At 46.4% G+C, this 14,723-nt stretch overlaps 1 protein-coding gene across 1 annotated transcript in view; it reads right to left on the reverse strand.

Annotated features, from left to right (window-relative positions):
- The window catches only part of LOC126982492 (leucine-rich repeat neuronal protein 1-like), a 65,070-nt gene extending 51,287 nt beyond the window's left edge, over nt 1–13,783 (reverse strand). The window contains exon 1 of the mRNA XM_050834553.1: nt 13,020–13,783. Coding sequence (XP_050690510.1) covers nt 13,020–13,037 — 18 coding nt within the window. The 5' untranslated portion in view covers nt 13,038–13,783. The remainder of the gene's footprint in view (nt 1–13,019) is intronic.
- Between the last annotated feature and the right edge of the window lie 940 nt (nt 13,784–14,723).

The following is a 14,723-nucleotide window of genomic DNA, read 5'->3' on the forward strand; positions in this document are numbered from 1 at the left end:
AGGAGGAAGGCTGGGTCAGGAGGGAGGAGAAAGAGGAGGACAATAATAACGAGAGGAAGGAGGAGAAGGTGGAGGAACAAGATTTGGGTGGGAGGTGGAGGAGGAGGAGGAGGAGGAAGAGGAGGAGGGGAGGAGGGATGAGGAGCAAAAAGGAAGAAGAAAGTGTCTGGATCTACGAGAGTTCACGAAGAATATCAAGGAAGGAAGAGAAGGATGAGCCTGAAGGAGAGGAGGAAGAAGGCGATGAGGAAGAATGCTACAACGAGGAGGAGGAGGAGGAGGAGGAGGAGGGGGAGGAGGTATTGGCGGCGGTGGAAAAACAGAAGTGAGAGAAAACTTCGACAATAAAATAAAAGAAAGGACAAAGAAAACGAACATTCCACCATAAGAAAAAAATAAAGAAAAAGGGAAAGAGAGTCGAGAGGAAAATAAGAAAAGAAGCAAGACAAGTGTGAGACCGAGGAGGAGGAGGAGGAGGAGGAGGAGGAGGAGGAGGGGCAGGAAAGGGAGGAAAGGAAAAAGAAAAAGAAGAAAAAGCGGAAGAAGAAGAAGAAGAAGAAGAAGAAGAAAAGAGGATGGAGGAAGAAAGAAAGGATGAAGACGAAAGAGGAGGAGGAGAATGCATTTTAGAGAGAGAGAGAGAGAGAGAGAGAGAGAGAGAGAGAGAGAGAGAGAGAGAGAGAGAGAGAGAGAGAGAGAGAGAGAGAGAGATTCGTCCTTCATCCTTGGTTTCACTTCCATGCAGTTTGTTCATTCCTTTCAACGCTTCCTTCCTCTTCCTCCTTCCTTCCGTCCTTCCAGCCGTCCTTCCTTTCCCTTTCGGCCTTCGTCTTTCCTTTCCTATTCCTTCCTTTCATTTATTCTCTTTTCCTTCCTTTTTCTGTAACCTATTTTTCTTCAAGCTCATAACTTTCCATTTCATTCATGTCGCCTTTCCTTTCCCTTCTCTTTCCCCTCTTCTTCCAAAATCCCCTTCTCCGCCTTCCTTACCTCCAGCCTCCTTCCCCTCTTCCTTCCTCTCTATCTCTTTCCTTCGTCCCCCTGTCCTTCCTCTCTTCTGTTCTACTTAACCCTTCAACCTTATTCCCTACCCTTTCTTTCCCTTATCTTCCCTTCCATCCCCATCTACCTCCCTCTCTACTTCCCATCCTTTCTTCCTATCTTTGTTCCGTATCATGTAGCCTCATACCCTTTCTTCTCCTTCCTTCCTTCCCGCCTTCCTCCGTTCATACCCTTTCCTACCCTCCCGTTCCCTCCCCTGCCTACCCCTGCACCCCCCTCCCCCCGGCTTAAATATCAATAAGGGAGGCAAACACACCCGCCCAAGGAGAGGCGCTCACACAAGTTGCTCCTGTTTACTCTGTCACAAGCCGCGGGGGGTAGGGGGGGGGACTACGAGGTGCTCTGTTTACACTCCACCGTTGTTTGTCCGTGGTATTGTTATTGGTCTGTTTACTCCCCCCCCCCTACCCCCCTTATGCGGCAAGGTTATGTATGTATGTATGTATGTTGCTATGTTTCCAGCGCTGTTTGTCCGCCTGTCTGTCTGTCTGTCTGTCTGTCCTTAAGAAGAATTACGCAACAGCTATTCATTATTAATTCGTGGAACTTGGTGGAGAGGTGAAATATATGCTGAGAAATATCCCATTAAAGTTTTGTAGATGTCTGATAAGAACTGACTGAATGATGGCTGATTAATGATAGAAAGTAAATGGCACGGAAGCGAGGAAGGAAGGAAGGAAAGAAGAAAGGGAAAGAAACAGGAGGAAGGACGGAGGAAGGGAGGTAGACGAGGGAGGAAAGGAAGGGACAGAAAGGAAAAATAAGGGCAGGGATGGGGGGAGAGTGTTAAAGTAGAACAGGAGAGAGAAAGGATAGGAGAGAAGAGGGAGAAAAGAGAAAGATAGTAGAGAAAGAAGAGGAGGAAAGGAGGAGAAAGAGAAAGATAGGAAGGACAGAAGAGGAGAAAAGGGGTGAAGTCTGAGTAGGAAAGAGATAAAGAGGGGGAAGAAGGAAAGAAAAGGAAAGGGAAGAGAAGGGATGAAGGGTAAAATTGGACAGAAAAGAGAAGGCCGAGAGAAAGAGAAAGATAGTAAAAAAGGAAGAGGAGGAAAGGGGAAGAGAAGAGGTGTGCGGCAGAGAGAGAGAGAGAGAGAGAGAGAGAGAGAGAGAGAGAGACTGGAGTATATGTGTGTAGGTTTGTTAGGCAGGTTTAATGGGATAGAAATTGCAATACTAGACGATTTCAAGAAAGACAAGTGAGAAGGGTGACTGGAAAAAGTGTCTAGGAGAGAGTGTAAGTGTAGGAATGAAGGACTTTTAGGCAGGTTAGTTGGAGGAAAAAGTGGTGAGGACTTAGGAAGCAGGAGTTAAGGAATGGGGCAGGGAAGGGTTCTGAAGGAAGGAGGAAAGGAAAGGAAAGAGGAGAAAGAGAAGCCTGCCCTGTACCCTGAAAGCAGACCATAAGAGCTTTCAGGGAGATCAATTTGGGGCTGTGAGGTGCTGCGGCCCGGACCAGACTTTATAAACGCCGAATTAGCATTTATTAACAGTCATGGGGCGAGTTTGGCTTTTCAATTCCACTTTTTAGGGACGGAGCTTGTTAGAAGTGTTTGATTTTCACAGAGTTAAGTTGACGTATGACAAACCCAGTCATAAAAAAGTAATATTAAAGATGAACTAAACCAACCAACCGCGCATTGAACAACGGGTCAGGGAAGACAGATTAACCACATTTTTTTTTTTATAACAAAGGAGACAGCTCAAGGGCATGCAAAAAGGAAACAATAATAAAAAAAAGCCCGCTACTCGCTGCTCCCTGTTCATGAAGATTAGGAAAGCGGCCTTCGAGCGGGGGAGGCCACCCCAAGCATGTCTCCCGATCGTTCCAGTAATGCTGCATGACCCCAACCTAAGTATGCGTCTTATAACACTGCCACTCGATGATCCTCGTACTGGAGATCCTCGCTTTTGACTTGCAATATGGCAGTAGCAGCGACGGGCCAAATTTGTGGCTTTACCGTGTAGCAGCGACGGACCAAATTTGTGGCTTTATCGTGTAGCAGCGACGGACCAAATTTGTGGCTTTATCGTGTAGCAGCGACGGGCCAAATTTGTGGCTTTACCGTGTAGCAGCGACGGGCCAAATTTGTGGCTTTACCGTGTCGCGACAGGCCAAATTTGTGGCTTTACCGTGTAGCAGCGACGGGCCAAATTTTGGCTTTACCGTGTAGCAACGACGGGCCAAATTTGTGGCTTTACCGTGTAGCAGCGACGGGCCAAATTTGTGGCTTTACCGTGTAGCAGCGACGGGCCAAATTTGTGGCTTTACCGTGTAGCAGCGACGGGCCAAATTTGTGGCTTTACCGTGTAGCAGCGACGGGCCAAATTTGTGGCTTTACCGTGTAGCACCGACTGCCCAAATTTGTGGCTTTACCGTGTAGCAACGACAGGCCAAATTTGTGGCTTTACCATGTAGCAACGACAGGCCAAATTTGTGGCTTTACCGTGTAGCAGCGACAGGCCAAATTTGTGGCTTTACCGTGTAGCAGCGACGGGCCAAATTTGTGGCTTTACCGTGTAGCAGCGACAGGCCAAATTTGTGGCTTTACCGTGTTGCAGCGACGGGCCAAATTTGTGGCTTTACCGTGTAGCAGCGACGGGGCAAATTTGTGCCATGATATAAACCCCCCAAAATAGATGATGCATAAACTGATAACAAATGCTTTGATATATATTATAGAATGGTTGGTGTGGGTGATGATTTTTTCTCATTTTTCTCGCTTAGAGGGACCATTAAGAAACATGAGTGCTCCCCGTGGGTATCATATGAGGTCATCTACTTCCGGGGGGGGGGGGATGGTCCGGTCCCTTTCTCAATAACATGTGAGGAAAACTTACTGAACGAGGGAAGGAGGAAATCTTCAAAATAAAAGTTTGGCCATTTGGCGGGCGAGGTGTAGTCTCTGGAATACAGCGTTATGTTTTATGTGTATCATTACTGCATAAGTTGTGTAATCAGAGTTCCTATATAGTTCTTGACTGAGGTCTGCGCTCTAAAAGCTCTTGTTTCCTCCGCAGTGTTAAGTATACGAGCTTTGTTTGCTATTTTTTACACAGACTATTGTTTACTCTAGTTATTATTGTTTACACGTGGTAATGATGTTTATATACGGTATGTTCTGTATTGTTAACCATCACTATAGTTGTTGAAAGTCTCCGTGGTGCAGTTGTTAGCGTGCCCAACTACAAATCTGCGGACCTGGGGTCGAACTCCGTCTTGGGCAGTCGTCCGTCAGTAACCCATTTAGCCGTTCAACCTTCCTTTCGGGATGGTCGATAAATGGGTATTTGGGGAAACTTGGGGTTAGTAAACTGTGCTAACCCACGTGTAGCTAATGGCGTGTGCCCCCAACTTTACCTTTACTATAGTTGTTTACATTTATCTTTTGTGTTTACTTGTGGTAATAGTTTCATTTTGTTTACATTCTTCACACGTGCTATTGCTGTTTATTTTTTTCTCTCTAACATTTTTTTGTGTGTCATAGGAAGCAGACCAAGATCATAACAAACAACAAGAACCACACTCCACAAAAATACAGTTCGTACATAAAAAAAGTCCTAGGGTTGTTCCCCGGGGCTGTTGTTTGCGTTGTTCACAGGTGTTGGCGATGTTTCCTGGTCCAAGCGGCGCTGTTTGTTGGCACTTGTTGTGTTCTTTACGGCCGCTGTGCATGGCGAGTGTGTCCGCGCCCTCGTAAAGAAGTGTTCGTGGGGAGGGGAGCGACGAGAGGGTAGACGAGGATGGATGAGAAAGGAAGGAAAGGAAAGGGAAGGGAAGGGAAGGGCAGGGATGGGGTGAAGGGTTAAGTAGAAAGGAAGAATGGAAGGACAGGAGGCCGAGAGAAAGAAACAGATAGAAGGGAAAGAAGATGAGAAAAAAAGAGTGAGGAATGAGGAGGAAGTTGGAGGTAAGGAAGGGGGGGAAAGGGAAGGAATGGAAAGGGAAGGGATGGGATGAAGGGTCGAGTAGAACAGAAGAAGGGAAGGTCATGAAGCCGAGAGAAAGAGACAGATAGGAGAGAAAGAGGGAAAAGGGGTGAGGACTGAGGAGGAATCTGAAGGTAAGGAAAGGGGAGGAAAGGGGAAGGAAGGGGTATTGAAGAAAGGAGGGAAGAAAACAAGAATAGAATAGCCTGGCCTGTACCCTGAGAGCAGACCATAAGGGCTTCCCGCGGAGACCAATAGAGGCTGTGAGGTGCCGCGTGAGACCAGACTTTTAAACGCCGTATTAGCATTTATTAACAGTCATGTGGCGAGCCTGGCTTTTTAATTCCATTTTTTTAAGATGAAGTTAGTTAGAAGTGTTGGATTTTCACAGAGTTAAGTCGACATATTACAAACCCAGGCGTAAAAAAAGTAATATATAGAAAAAATAACAAATCCTACTAACCATGCCTTGAAAAACGGGTAAAAAAAGAGAAAAAGCAGACGCATTATTGTTGATGAAGACCAATACAACGTTTAAAATATCAGATCATGAGGTCACAGGTCACCTTCTGGGGGAGGGTGGAGGGGGCGAATGGTCCGGCCAATTTTTCGATAACATGCGAGGAAAATTTATTGAGCGAAGGGCGAAGGCAATCTCCAGAATAAAAGTTTTACCATTTCGTGGCCGAAGTGTAGTTCTTGAAATACACTTTAATTTCATGTATGTTAGTATATTGCATGGTGTGTGTGTGTGTGTGTGTGTGTGTGTGTGTGTGATCACGGTTCTTGTTTACTCCTTTTTGTTTATTACTTGATGTTTTCTTTGCCATTTTTTGTGCAGGTTTTTGTTTGTTCTAGTGAGTGTTGTTTACGCGTGGTGATGATGTTGTTTGCGGTATGCTTTATATTGTTAACTATCACTGTTGTTGAAAGGCTCCATGGTGCAGTGGTGAGCGTGTCTAACTACGAATCGGTGGGTGGCGCGCAGTCCACCCAGCCGATCATCCTTCCTTTCGGGATGGTCAGTAAAAGGGAACCTGGGGAAGCCTGGGGAAGGTAAACTGCGGTGACCCACGCGCAGCTAAATCGTATGCTCCCAAATTTGCCGTTACTATAGTTGTCTACTCTTATTTGTTGGCACTTGTTGTGTTCTTTACGGCCGCTGTGCATGGTGTGTGTGTCCGCGCCCTCGCAGTGCTCGGGTGGGTGGGGGGGACAGGGTAGGCGAGGGTGTAGACGAGTATGGAAGAGAAAAGAAGGGTAGGAAAAGAATGGACTGGGAAGAGATTGGATGAAGCGTTGAGTAGGAAAGAAAGGAGGAAGGACAGGAGATCGAGAGAAAGAGTAAGACAGAAAGGAAAGAAAAGGAGAAAAGGGAGAGAAAAGAGAAAGATAGGAAGGAAATGAAAGGAGGAAAGGGGTGAGGACTGAGGTGCAAGCTGGAGGTAAGGAACGGGAGAGGAGGGGAAAGCGAGGGGTTTTGAAGGAAGGAGGAAAGGAAAGAAGAGAAAAAAAATAGCCTGACCTGTACCCTGAGAGCAGACTATAAGGGCTTCCAGAGGGGACCAATTGGGGCGGTGAAGCGGCCCGGACCAAACAATCGCTAATTTTTTTTAACGTTTTATTAGCATGTATTAGCGGTCATGTGGCGAGTTTGGCTTTCCAATTCTACTTTTTGCGACGGAATTAGTTAGAAGTGTTAGACAAACTCAGTCGTAAAGAAACAATATAGAAAAAATAACAAAACCCTTAAACGCCTTAAAAAACGGGCAAAAAAAAGAAGAAAAATCAGCCGCGTTATTGTGGATGAATACTAAAACGACGATGGAAAAATCAGACCATGAGTGCTGCCAACGGGTCTCATTTGAGGTCAGAGGTCACCTACTTCCGCGGGCGAAGGGGTGGGGGGTGGGGGGTGAATGGTCCGGTCACTTTATCGATAACAGGCGAGGAAAATTTACTGAACGAAGGGCGGCGGCAATCTACAGAATAGGTTTGGTCATTTGGCCGGCGATGGGCAGTTTTAGAACGCACTTTTTGATTCTCTGTATGTCATTATTGCACGATGTGTGTGTGGTCAGAGTTCGTGTTTACTCCTTATTGCTTATTGCTTGAACTTTGGCTTCCTGTTTCTTATACGGCCTATTGTTTACTCTCGTTATTGTTGTTTACACGTTGTAATGACACGTGGTATGCTTTGTATTGGTAACCATCACGATAAGTGTCTATAGTCATTTCCGTGGTGCTGTGGTTGGCTTACTTGATAAATACGAATCTGTGGGCCGGTGTTCAGATCCCGCCCTGAGCAATCGGCGGGCTGGTCGATAAATGGGTACCTGGGGAAACCTGGGGAAGGTGAACCTTGGTAGTCCACGCGCAGCTAATAGCTTAAGCTCCCAACTTTACGTTTACTATAATTGTTTAAACTTATCTTTACTATTTACTCGTGGTGATTGTGTCATATCGCTCACATTGTTCATAAGTGCCGTTGTTGTTTACATTGCTGTCTCAAACAATTTTTTGTGTTAGAGACCAAGATAAGAACAAAAAAAAAAAAAAAAGCAGGTTCAACACAAAATACAGTTGATGTTGATGTTCATCCTCCCTTTCGGGCTGGTCGATAAATGGGTACCTGGGGAAACCTGGGGAAGGTAAACCTTGGTAGTCCACGCGCAGCTAATAGCTTAAGCTCCCAACTTTACATCTACTATAATTATTTAAACTTATCTTTACTATTTACTCGTGGTGATTGTGTCATATCGCTCACATTGTTCATAAGTGCCGTTGTTGTTTACATTGCTGTCTCAAACAATTTTTTGTGTTAGAGGAAACAGACCAAGATAAGAACAAAAAAAAACAAAAAAACAAGAAGCAGGTTCAACACAAAATACAGTTCCTGCATAAAAAAAAAAACGTACTTTGGTTGTTCCCCCGAGCCGTTGTTTACATTGTTTACACGTGTTATCGGTGTTTGCGGGTCCACGCGGCGTTGTTTGTTGGCACTTGTTGTGTTCTTTACGGCCGCTGTGCATGGCGAGTGTGTCCGCGCCCTCGTAAAGAAGTGTTCGGGGGGTGGGGTGGGGGGGGACGAGAGGGTAAACGAGGATGGATGAGAAAGAAAGGGAAGGGAAGGGAAGGGGTGAAAGGTTAACCAGAACAGAAGGGAGGAAGGAGAAAAGGACAAGAGAAAGATAGGAGAGAAAGAAAATGGGAAAATGGGTGAGTATTGAGGAGGAAGCTGGGAAGGAAAGGGGAAGATGGGAAGGAAAGGGGAAGATGGGAAGGAAAGGGGAAGATGGGAAGGAAAGGGGAAGATGGGAAGGCAAGGGGATGGTAGGGAGCAGTACAGCAGAACAGAGGAAGGACAGAAGGCCGAAAGAAAGAGAAAGATAGAGAGGAAAAAAGAAGGGAAACGTGGGGAGGTTTGATGTGAGAGAGAGAGAGAGAGAGCAGCGTCATGACAGATGATTGTGTTGGAATTGAAATACCTAAACTGATTGACGCATTGATTTCATATAAATGCCTCTCTCTCTCTCTCTCTCTCTCTCTCTCTCTCTCTCTCTCTCCCTCTCTCTCTCTTTCGTGTTAGCGTGAGACCCCATGGACAAGAGGCGGGAAATAGTTTGTCGGGGCTGCCGGCATAATGGAATTCAGCGTGAGGAAAATGGAAAGCGTTCATTCGGACCAAACACCAATACCAATAATAATAACAACAACAACAACAGCAAGAACAACAACAACAACAACAACAATTATAATGATAAAAATGATAATTGTAATCTTAACTGTAACAATAAAAACAGTAACAGCAATAACAATAATAGTGATAATAAGATAACAATAATGATAATAATAATAATAATAATAATAATAATAATAATAATAATAATAATAATAATAATAATAATAATAATGTCTGAACGATGTAATCTCTTATTTGTCATACTTCTTCTTCTTCTTCTTCTTCTTCTCTTCTTATTCTTCTCATTATTATCATTAACACTTTCTATTACCATCATCGTTGCTGCCCCTCCCTTCCCCCTTACAGAGCGTGGTTGCCGCCTTTCATAAGTGTCGGCACCCCACACATTGATCTCCGGCCATGACGTCACGCGTGTAGGGTGTCACCTTAAGTGTACCCATGCCAGGCACCCCCTATAACCCCCTCCCCCACACAGCCCCTAGCCCCTCAGCAGAGTCTCTTATGAACCCCTTCCCTCCTGTCCCTTGCGTTCTCCCCAGAGTCTTTATTCCTCTTATTAATATCCTTTCTCTCCCCTCCCATACACCCCCAACAATCCTCCCCCCCTACACTGTCCCCTCACAGTTCCTACCCTCTTTTTTTAGTCTCCCTTCTCACCCCCTTCGTCCCTCAGCCCCCCTCACATCATCTAGCCACTTCTTTCGTGTGTCCGTTTTGACCCCCCTTCCATTTCCCTGTCCCTTCTGTCCTCTCCCACCCACCCCAAATACCCTCACCTCCCCCCCTGCACCCTTTCAACCCCCAGCTCCCTTACCAGTGCCCCCCTTCGTGTGTTCTTTTTGCATCCCCTTCCCTTTTCCAGTCTCTTGTCATTGCTACTTATTTTTGTCCTCTTGTCGAAATCTCCCTCACCCACCTGCACCCCTCAACCCCCTCCCTCCCTAACACCCTCCTTTCACCTCCCTGTCCGTGTTTGCTTTTATGACCTTTCTTTCATGTCTCCCTCTTCCCCTTTCATTCCTCCTTCCTTTCTTTATCCATTGGTTTGGTTTTATATGTAACTTGCCGTTCTCTTCCTTCTTTCTTTTTTCCTTCTTTCTGTAATGCCTATCTGTCCATCTCCCTTACTTCCTTCCTTCAACACCCTCCCTCACACCTTCCTTCCTTCCTTCCTTCCTTCCCCCAATCATGTCTTCCCTATATTTTGATGTTTTTGTTCTTCCTCTTGTTCCTTCTTGCTTCCCTTTCCCTTCCTCTCCCCTTGCTTACCCTTCACTCAAGGCAACCTTCACCCCTTCCCTTAGCTTTCCCTTCCCTTTACACCCCTCCCTCTCCCCCTTCTTACCCTTCACTCAGTGTATATGCCCTTCACCCCTCCCTTTCCCCTTCTTACCCTTCACTCAATGTATATACCCTTCACCCCTTCCCTTAGCTTTCCCTTCTCTTCCCACTCCCCTTCACTTTCTCCCCTCTCCCCCTTTCCTCTCCTTTACTAAACGTATCTCCTTCTCCCTCTCTCCTCCATATATACTATTCCCCTCCTAGCTCTCTAACTTCTCCTCCCCCCCCCTCTTTGCATCCCCTTCCTCCCCTCACTACATATTGCACTTAACCCCTTCTTCCCCCCTGCCTCTCCCCTCCCCTTTCCATGTTCCTTCCTTCCTCCCTCCCTGTCCCTTCCATTCTTTATCCTTTTTCTTCTCTCCCTCTTCACATCTTTTCCATTCTTCCCTTCCTTCCCATCACAATGCCTTCCCCTCCTCCACTATCTCCTCCTCCCCTTCAGTCCCCTCCTTCTCCCCCTCCTCTTCCCCTCTTTGTTTTTTCATCATTTCTTTAACTCCACTACATTCCAACGCGGCCCCCCCGGACGACCTTCTCCCTTCTTCCCCCTACACACAATACCCCCACCCTCTTTCCAACAGCGAGTGGGTGACGAAGATAAAGAGGATGGAAGGAGAAGAAGAAGAGAGAGAAGAGGGATAAATGGTAATGATGAGGGGAGAAGAGGGAGAGAGAGAGAGAGAGAGAGAGAGAGAGAGAGAGAGAGAGAGAGAGAGAGAGAGAGAGAGAGAGAGAGAGAGAGAGAGAGAGAGAGAGAGAGAGAGGATGTTAGGTAAGATTAGCGATAACGTGATATGATAAAGCGGGTGATAAAATAAGAGAGAGAGAGAGAGAGAGAGAGAGAGAGAGAGAGAGAGAGAGAGAGAAAACACACACACACACACACACACACACACACACACACAGAGAGAGAGAGAGAGAGAGAGAGAGAGAGAGAGAGAGAGAGAGCGCCTGCGTGTTATACCAAGAAAGGGCAAGAATAGAGGGCAAAGGAGAGAAAAGAGAAGAGGAGGAGGAGGAGGAGGAGGAGGAGGAGGAGGAGGTAGGAGAAGGGATGGAGGGAGAGGAGGAGACAGCGCCGTGGGAGGGAGTAAAGAAGAGGGGAGTGGAGGGAAAGGGAGGGGGTGTGGAAGGGGTGGAGGAAGGGAGGTGGAAGGGGTGGAGGAAGGGGGGTGGAGGAAGCTGCATCCACTCACTCAGTGACTCACGGTAATATAGTGTTACACAGCGTAAAGCAATAGGGGGGGGGGGGAGGAGGGGGGGAGGAGGAGGGAAGGATGTAAAGAAGGAAGGAAGGAAGTGGGGAAGGAAGAGTAAGATGGAGGTAAGGAGTGAGGCATGGTAGGTGGAGGAAGGAAGGAGAGGAAGAGGAGGGAAGAAAGGAAGTTAAGAAGGAAGGAAGCGGGAGAGGAGAGTGTAAAATGGAGGTAAGGAGAGAGGCATCGTAGGGGGGGGAGGAAGAAAAGGAAGAAAGAAAGACGGAAAGTGAGAGGAGGAGGAGGAGGAGGAGGAGGAGGAGGAATAATGTAAAGAAGGAAGGAAGAGATTGACGAAGGAAAGAATAAGGTGGAAGGAATAAGTAAGGCATGATAAGTGAAGGAAGGAAGGAAGGAAGGAAATGAAGGAAGGAAGGAAGAAAGGAAGGAAGGAAGAAAGGAAGGAAAGAAGGAAGGAAGGAAGGTAAGGAGAAATAAATAAATAAATAGCAAGATCAATTTAAGAAGACATGATAGGTGTGGAGGAAGGGAGGAAGGAAGGAAGGGATGGAGGGAGAAGACGAAAAGTGAAAGGAAGTAAGGAAGATTAGATGGAGGAAGGAAGGAAGGAAGGATTGAGAGGAAGGAGGAAGGACAATAAAGGAGGGAGGATAGCAAAGTGTGAATGGATAACAACGAGGGGATAGATGAAGAGAGGATGAAATGACGTAAAAGAAAAAGGGAACCCCAGGTATTAATAACGTGACTGACTGACTGACTGACTGACTGACTGACTGAGGGGAGGAAGGAAACAAGAGGAGAAAAGAATAAGGAAAGAAATTAATAGGAGAACAATGTGCTAAAGAAACATGTTGATATAAATGAATGAATGAAAAGAAGATGGAATTAGAGGAAGAAGAAAGAGAACGAAGATGATGATGGAGATAGAGGTAAATGAAAATGAGAAGGAGGGCGAAGGTGTGGACAAAAGGAGAGGAAGAAATGAAGGAAGGATTGAAGGGAGGAAAATCATGATATAACTGTGATTGAATGGGTGAGTTGAGGGAGGTGGGTGGACAGGAAGACAAGGGAAAACAAGAAAGAAAATGTGAAGGAAGAAAACGCTACAGTGCTGAGCTAAAGACAAGTGAGTGGAGAAAGGAAGAAAAGAACGTAAAGTGAAGAAAGAAAGAAAGAATGAAGGAAAGAAGGAAGTGCGGATGGTGAACAGTAAGACATGGATGAAAGAAGGAAGAATGAAAGTAAACAGGAAGACATGAATGAGTGAATGAATGAAGGAAGGAAGGAAGAAGGGAAGAAAGGGAACGTAACCATATAGAAAGCCAAATGAATGAATGAATGGAGAAAGAAAGGAAGTATGGAAAGTGAAAAAGAAGATATGAAAGAAAGATTGAAGGAAAGAAGGAAGTATTGAAGTAAAAAGGAAAAAAAAAATACATGAAGGGAAGACTGAAGTACATCGGTAAACAAGAAGAAAACATATAGAAAATAATGAATGAAGGAAGGAAGAAAAGAAGGAAGTGAACGTTAACATGAAGATAAACGAATGAATGAAGAAAGAAAGGAAGGAACTATGGAAGGTAAACGAGGAAAACATGAAGAAAGAATGAATGAAAGAGTGAATGAATGCAGATTACGTCACGGAACACAAACAAACACAGACTAATTACATGAGGAAAGGAATAAAACACGGAATGAGAGAGAGAGAGAGAGAGAGAGAGAGAGAGAGAGAGAGAGAAGACAAGATAATTAAACCCAACACATACCTTCATTCTGTTAGGCATGGCGACCCTTCCTTCCTTCCTTCCTTCACTCGACGCGGAGGAGGAGGGAAGACGAAGAGCAAGAGGAGGAGAAGGAGGAGGAGGAGGAGGCGTGTAGTGAAGGCTTCAGTCACGTGGCGCAACAACAACAGCAGCAACAACAACAAGAGTAACAGTAATAGCAACAAGGGTGAGAACACTTGATTACTATAACAACACCAACAACAACAACAACAACGAGACTAATTAATTAACAGCACCGAGAGAGAAAATGAAAATAAAAGTAATTCACTGCACAGGTAATCCAGGTGTAGTTTGTCTTCTGTCTCTCTCTTTCTCTCTCTCTCTCTTGCTCGCTCTCTCTTTCTCAGTCTTTCTTCTTTCTGTCGTGTTTTTTTCTTTCTTTTTTCACTCGTTGTTGCGTAAAGTTCACTCACTACACGGGCGGGAGTTTAACTTGAGGAGACCACGTGTGTGTGTGTGTGTGTGTGTGTGTGTGTGTGTGTGCTCAGTGTAACACGTTGTCTTTTCTTTCCTCCTTTTACCTGTCCCTCTCTCTCCTGACGTCCACGCAGCAGGAGTCGCAGTGGAAGGAGTAGTAGTAGTAGTAGCAGAAGCAGGAGGAGTTAGCGTCAGTAGTAGTGTTGCAGGAGGAGGAGGAGGAGGAGGAGGAGGCTTTAGGAGGAGCGGCGAGGAGTGCGTGCGTGTGTGTGTGGCCCTGAGACCCGCCGCGCGCCCGACTACCAACACCGCGGCCTGAACCACCACTCCCGACCCGACGTGGCTGGAGGAGGAGGAGGAGGAGGAGGAGGAGGGAGGGGGGTGAGGCAGAGGAGGGGTGATAGCTAGAAAAGGGGGATGTGGATGTAGAGGAGGGGGAAGAAGAGGGAGGAGGAGGAGGAGGAGGAAGGGGAGGGGGAGGAGGAGCTAAGCTTATATCTGTTATCACCACCACCATCACCACTATCACCATCACCACCACCACCATCACCACCACCATCACCACCACTACCCCCGCCAAGCCTAGTCTTATCGTCCGTCCTCTCTCCCTCCCTCCCCTCCTTCCCCTCCTTCATATCCTCTCCCTCCCTCCTCCACCCCTTCCCTCCCTCCCTTCCTCCATTCATCCTTCCTCCCCCCTCCACCCCCCCCCCTCCCGTCCACCTCATTACACTTCTCACCTATCACTGTATACCACCTTTATTACGTATTTTCCCTCATTATTCATTCGCTTCCTCCTCCTCCTCTTGCTCCTCTTCCTCTTCCTCCTCTTCCTCCTCCTCTTCTCGCTGCGTTATTTATCCTGTTTCCTCGTATTTCGTCGCCTTCATCTTTCTCGCTCTTCCTCCTCCTCCTCCTCCTCTTTCTCCTCTACCCAGCATCCTCCTATCTTTCCTCTCTCCTTTATATCTTCCCTGCAGCATCCAATCATCTTTCCTTTTTTATCTTTCCTTCCCTCTCTTTCTCTCCCCTTTTCTCTCTCATCTCTCCCCTTCTTCATCACTCCACGGACACACACACACACACACACACACACACACACACACACACACACACACGCACACACACATTCCTACCCCTGTACTCATGAATCCCACCTTTTCATAACTCACCGTCCCTTTTGTTCATTCCCCTTCATTTCCTGCTGCCATTCCTCCTCCTCCTCCTCCTCCTCCTCCTCCTCCTCCTCTTATTGTTGTTGGTGTC

This window comes from Eriocheir sinensis, chromosome 51, assembly GCF_024679095.1.
Source record: "Eriocheir sinensis breed Jianghai 21 chromosome 51, ASM2467909v1, whole genome shotgun sequence".
NCBI lineage: Eukaryota > Metazoa > Arthropoda > Malacostraca > Decapoda > Varunidae > Eriocheir > Eriocheir sinensis.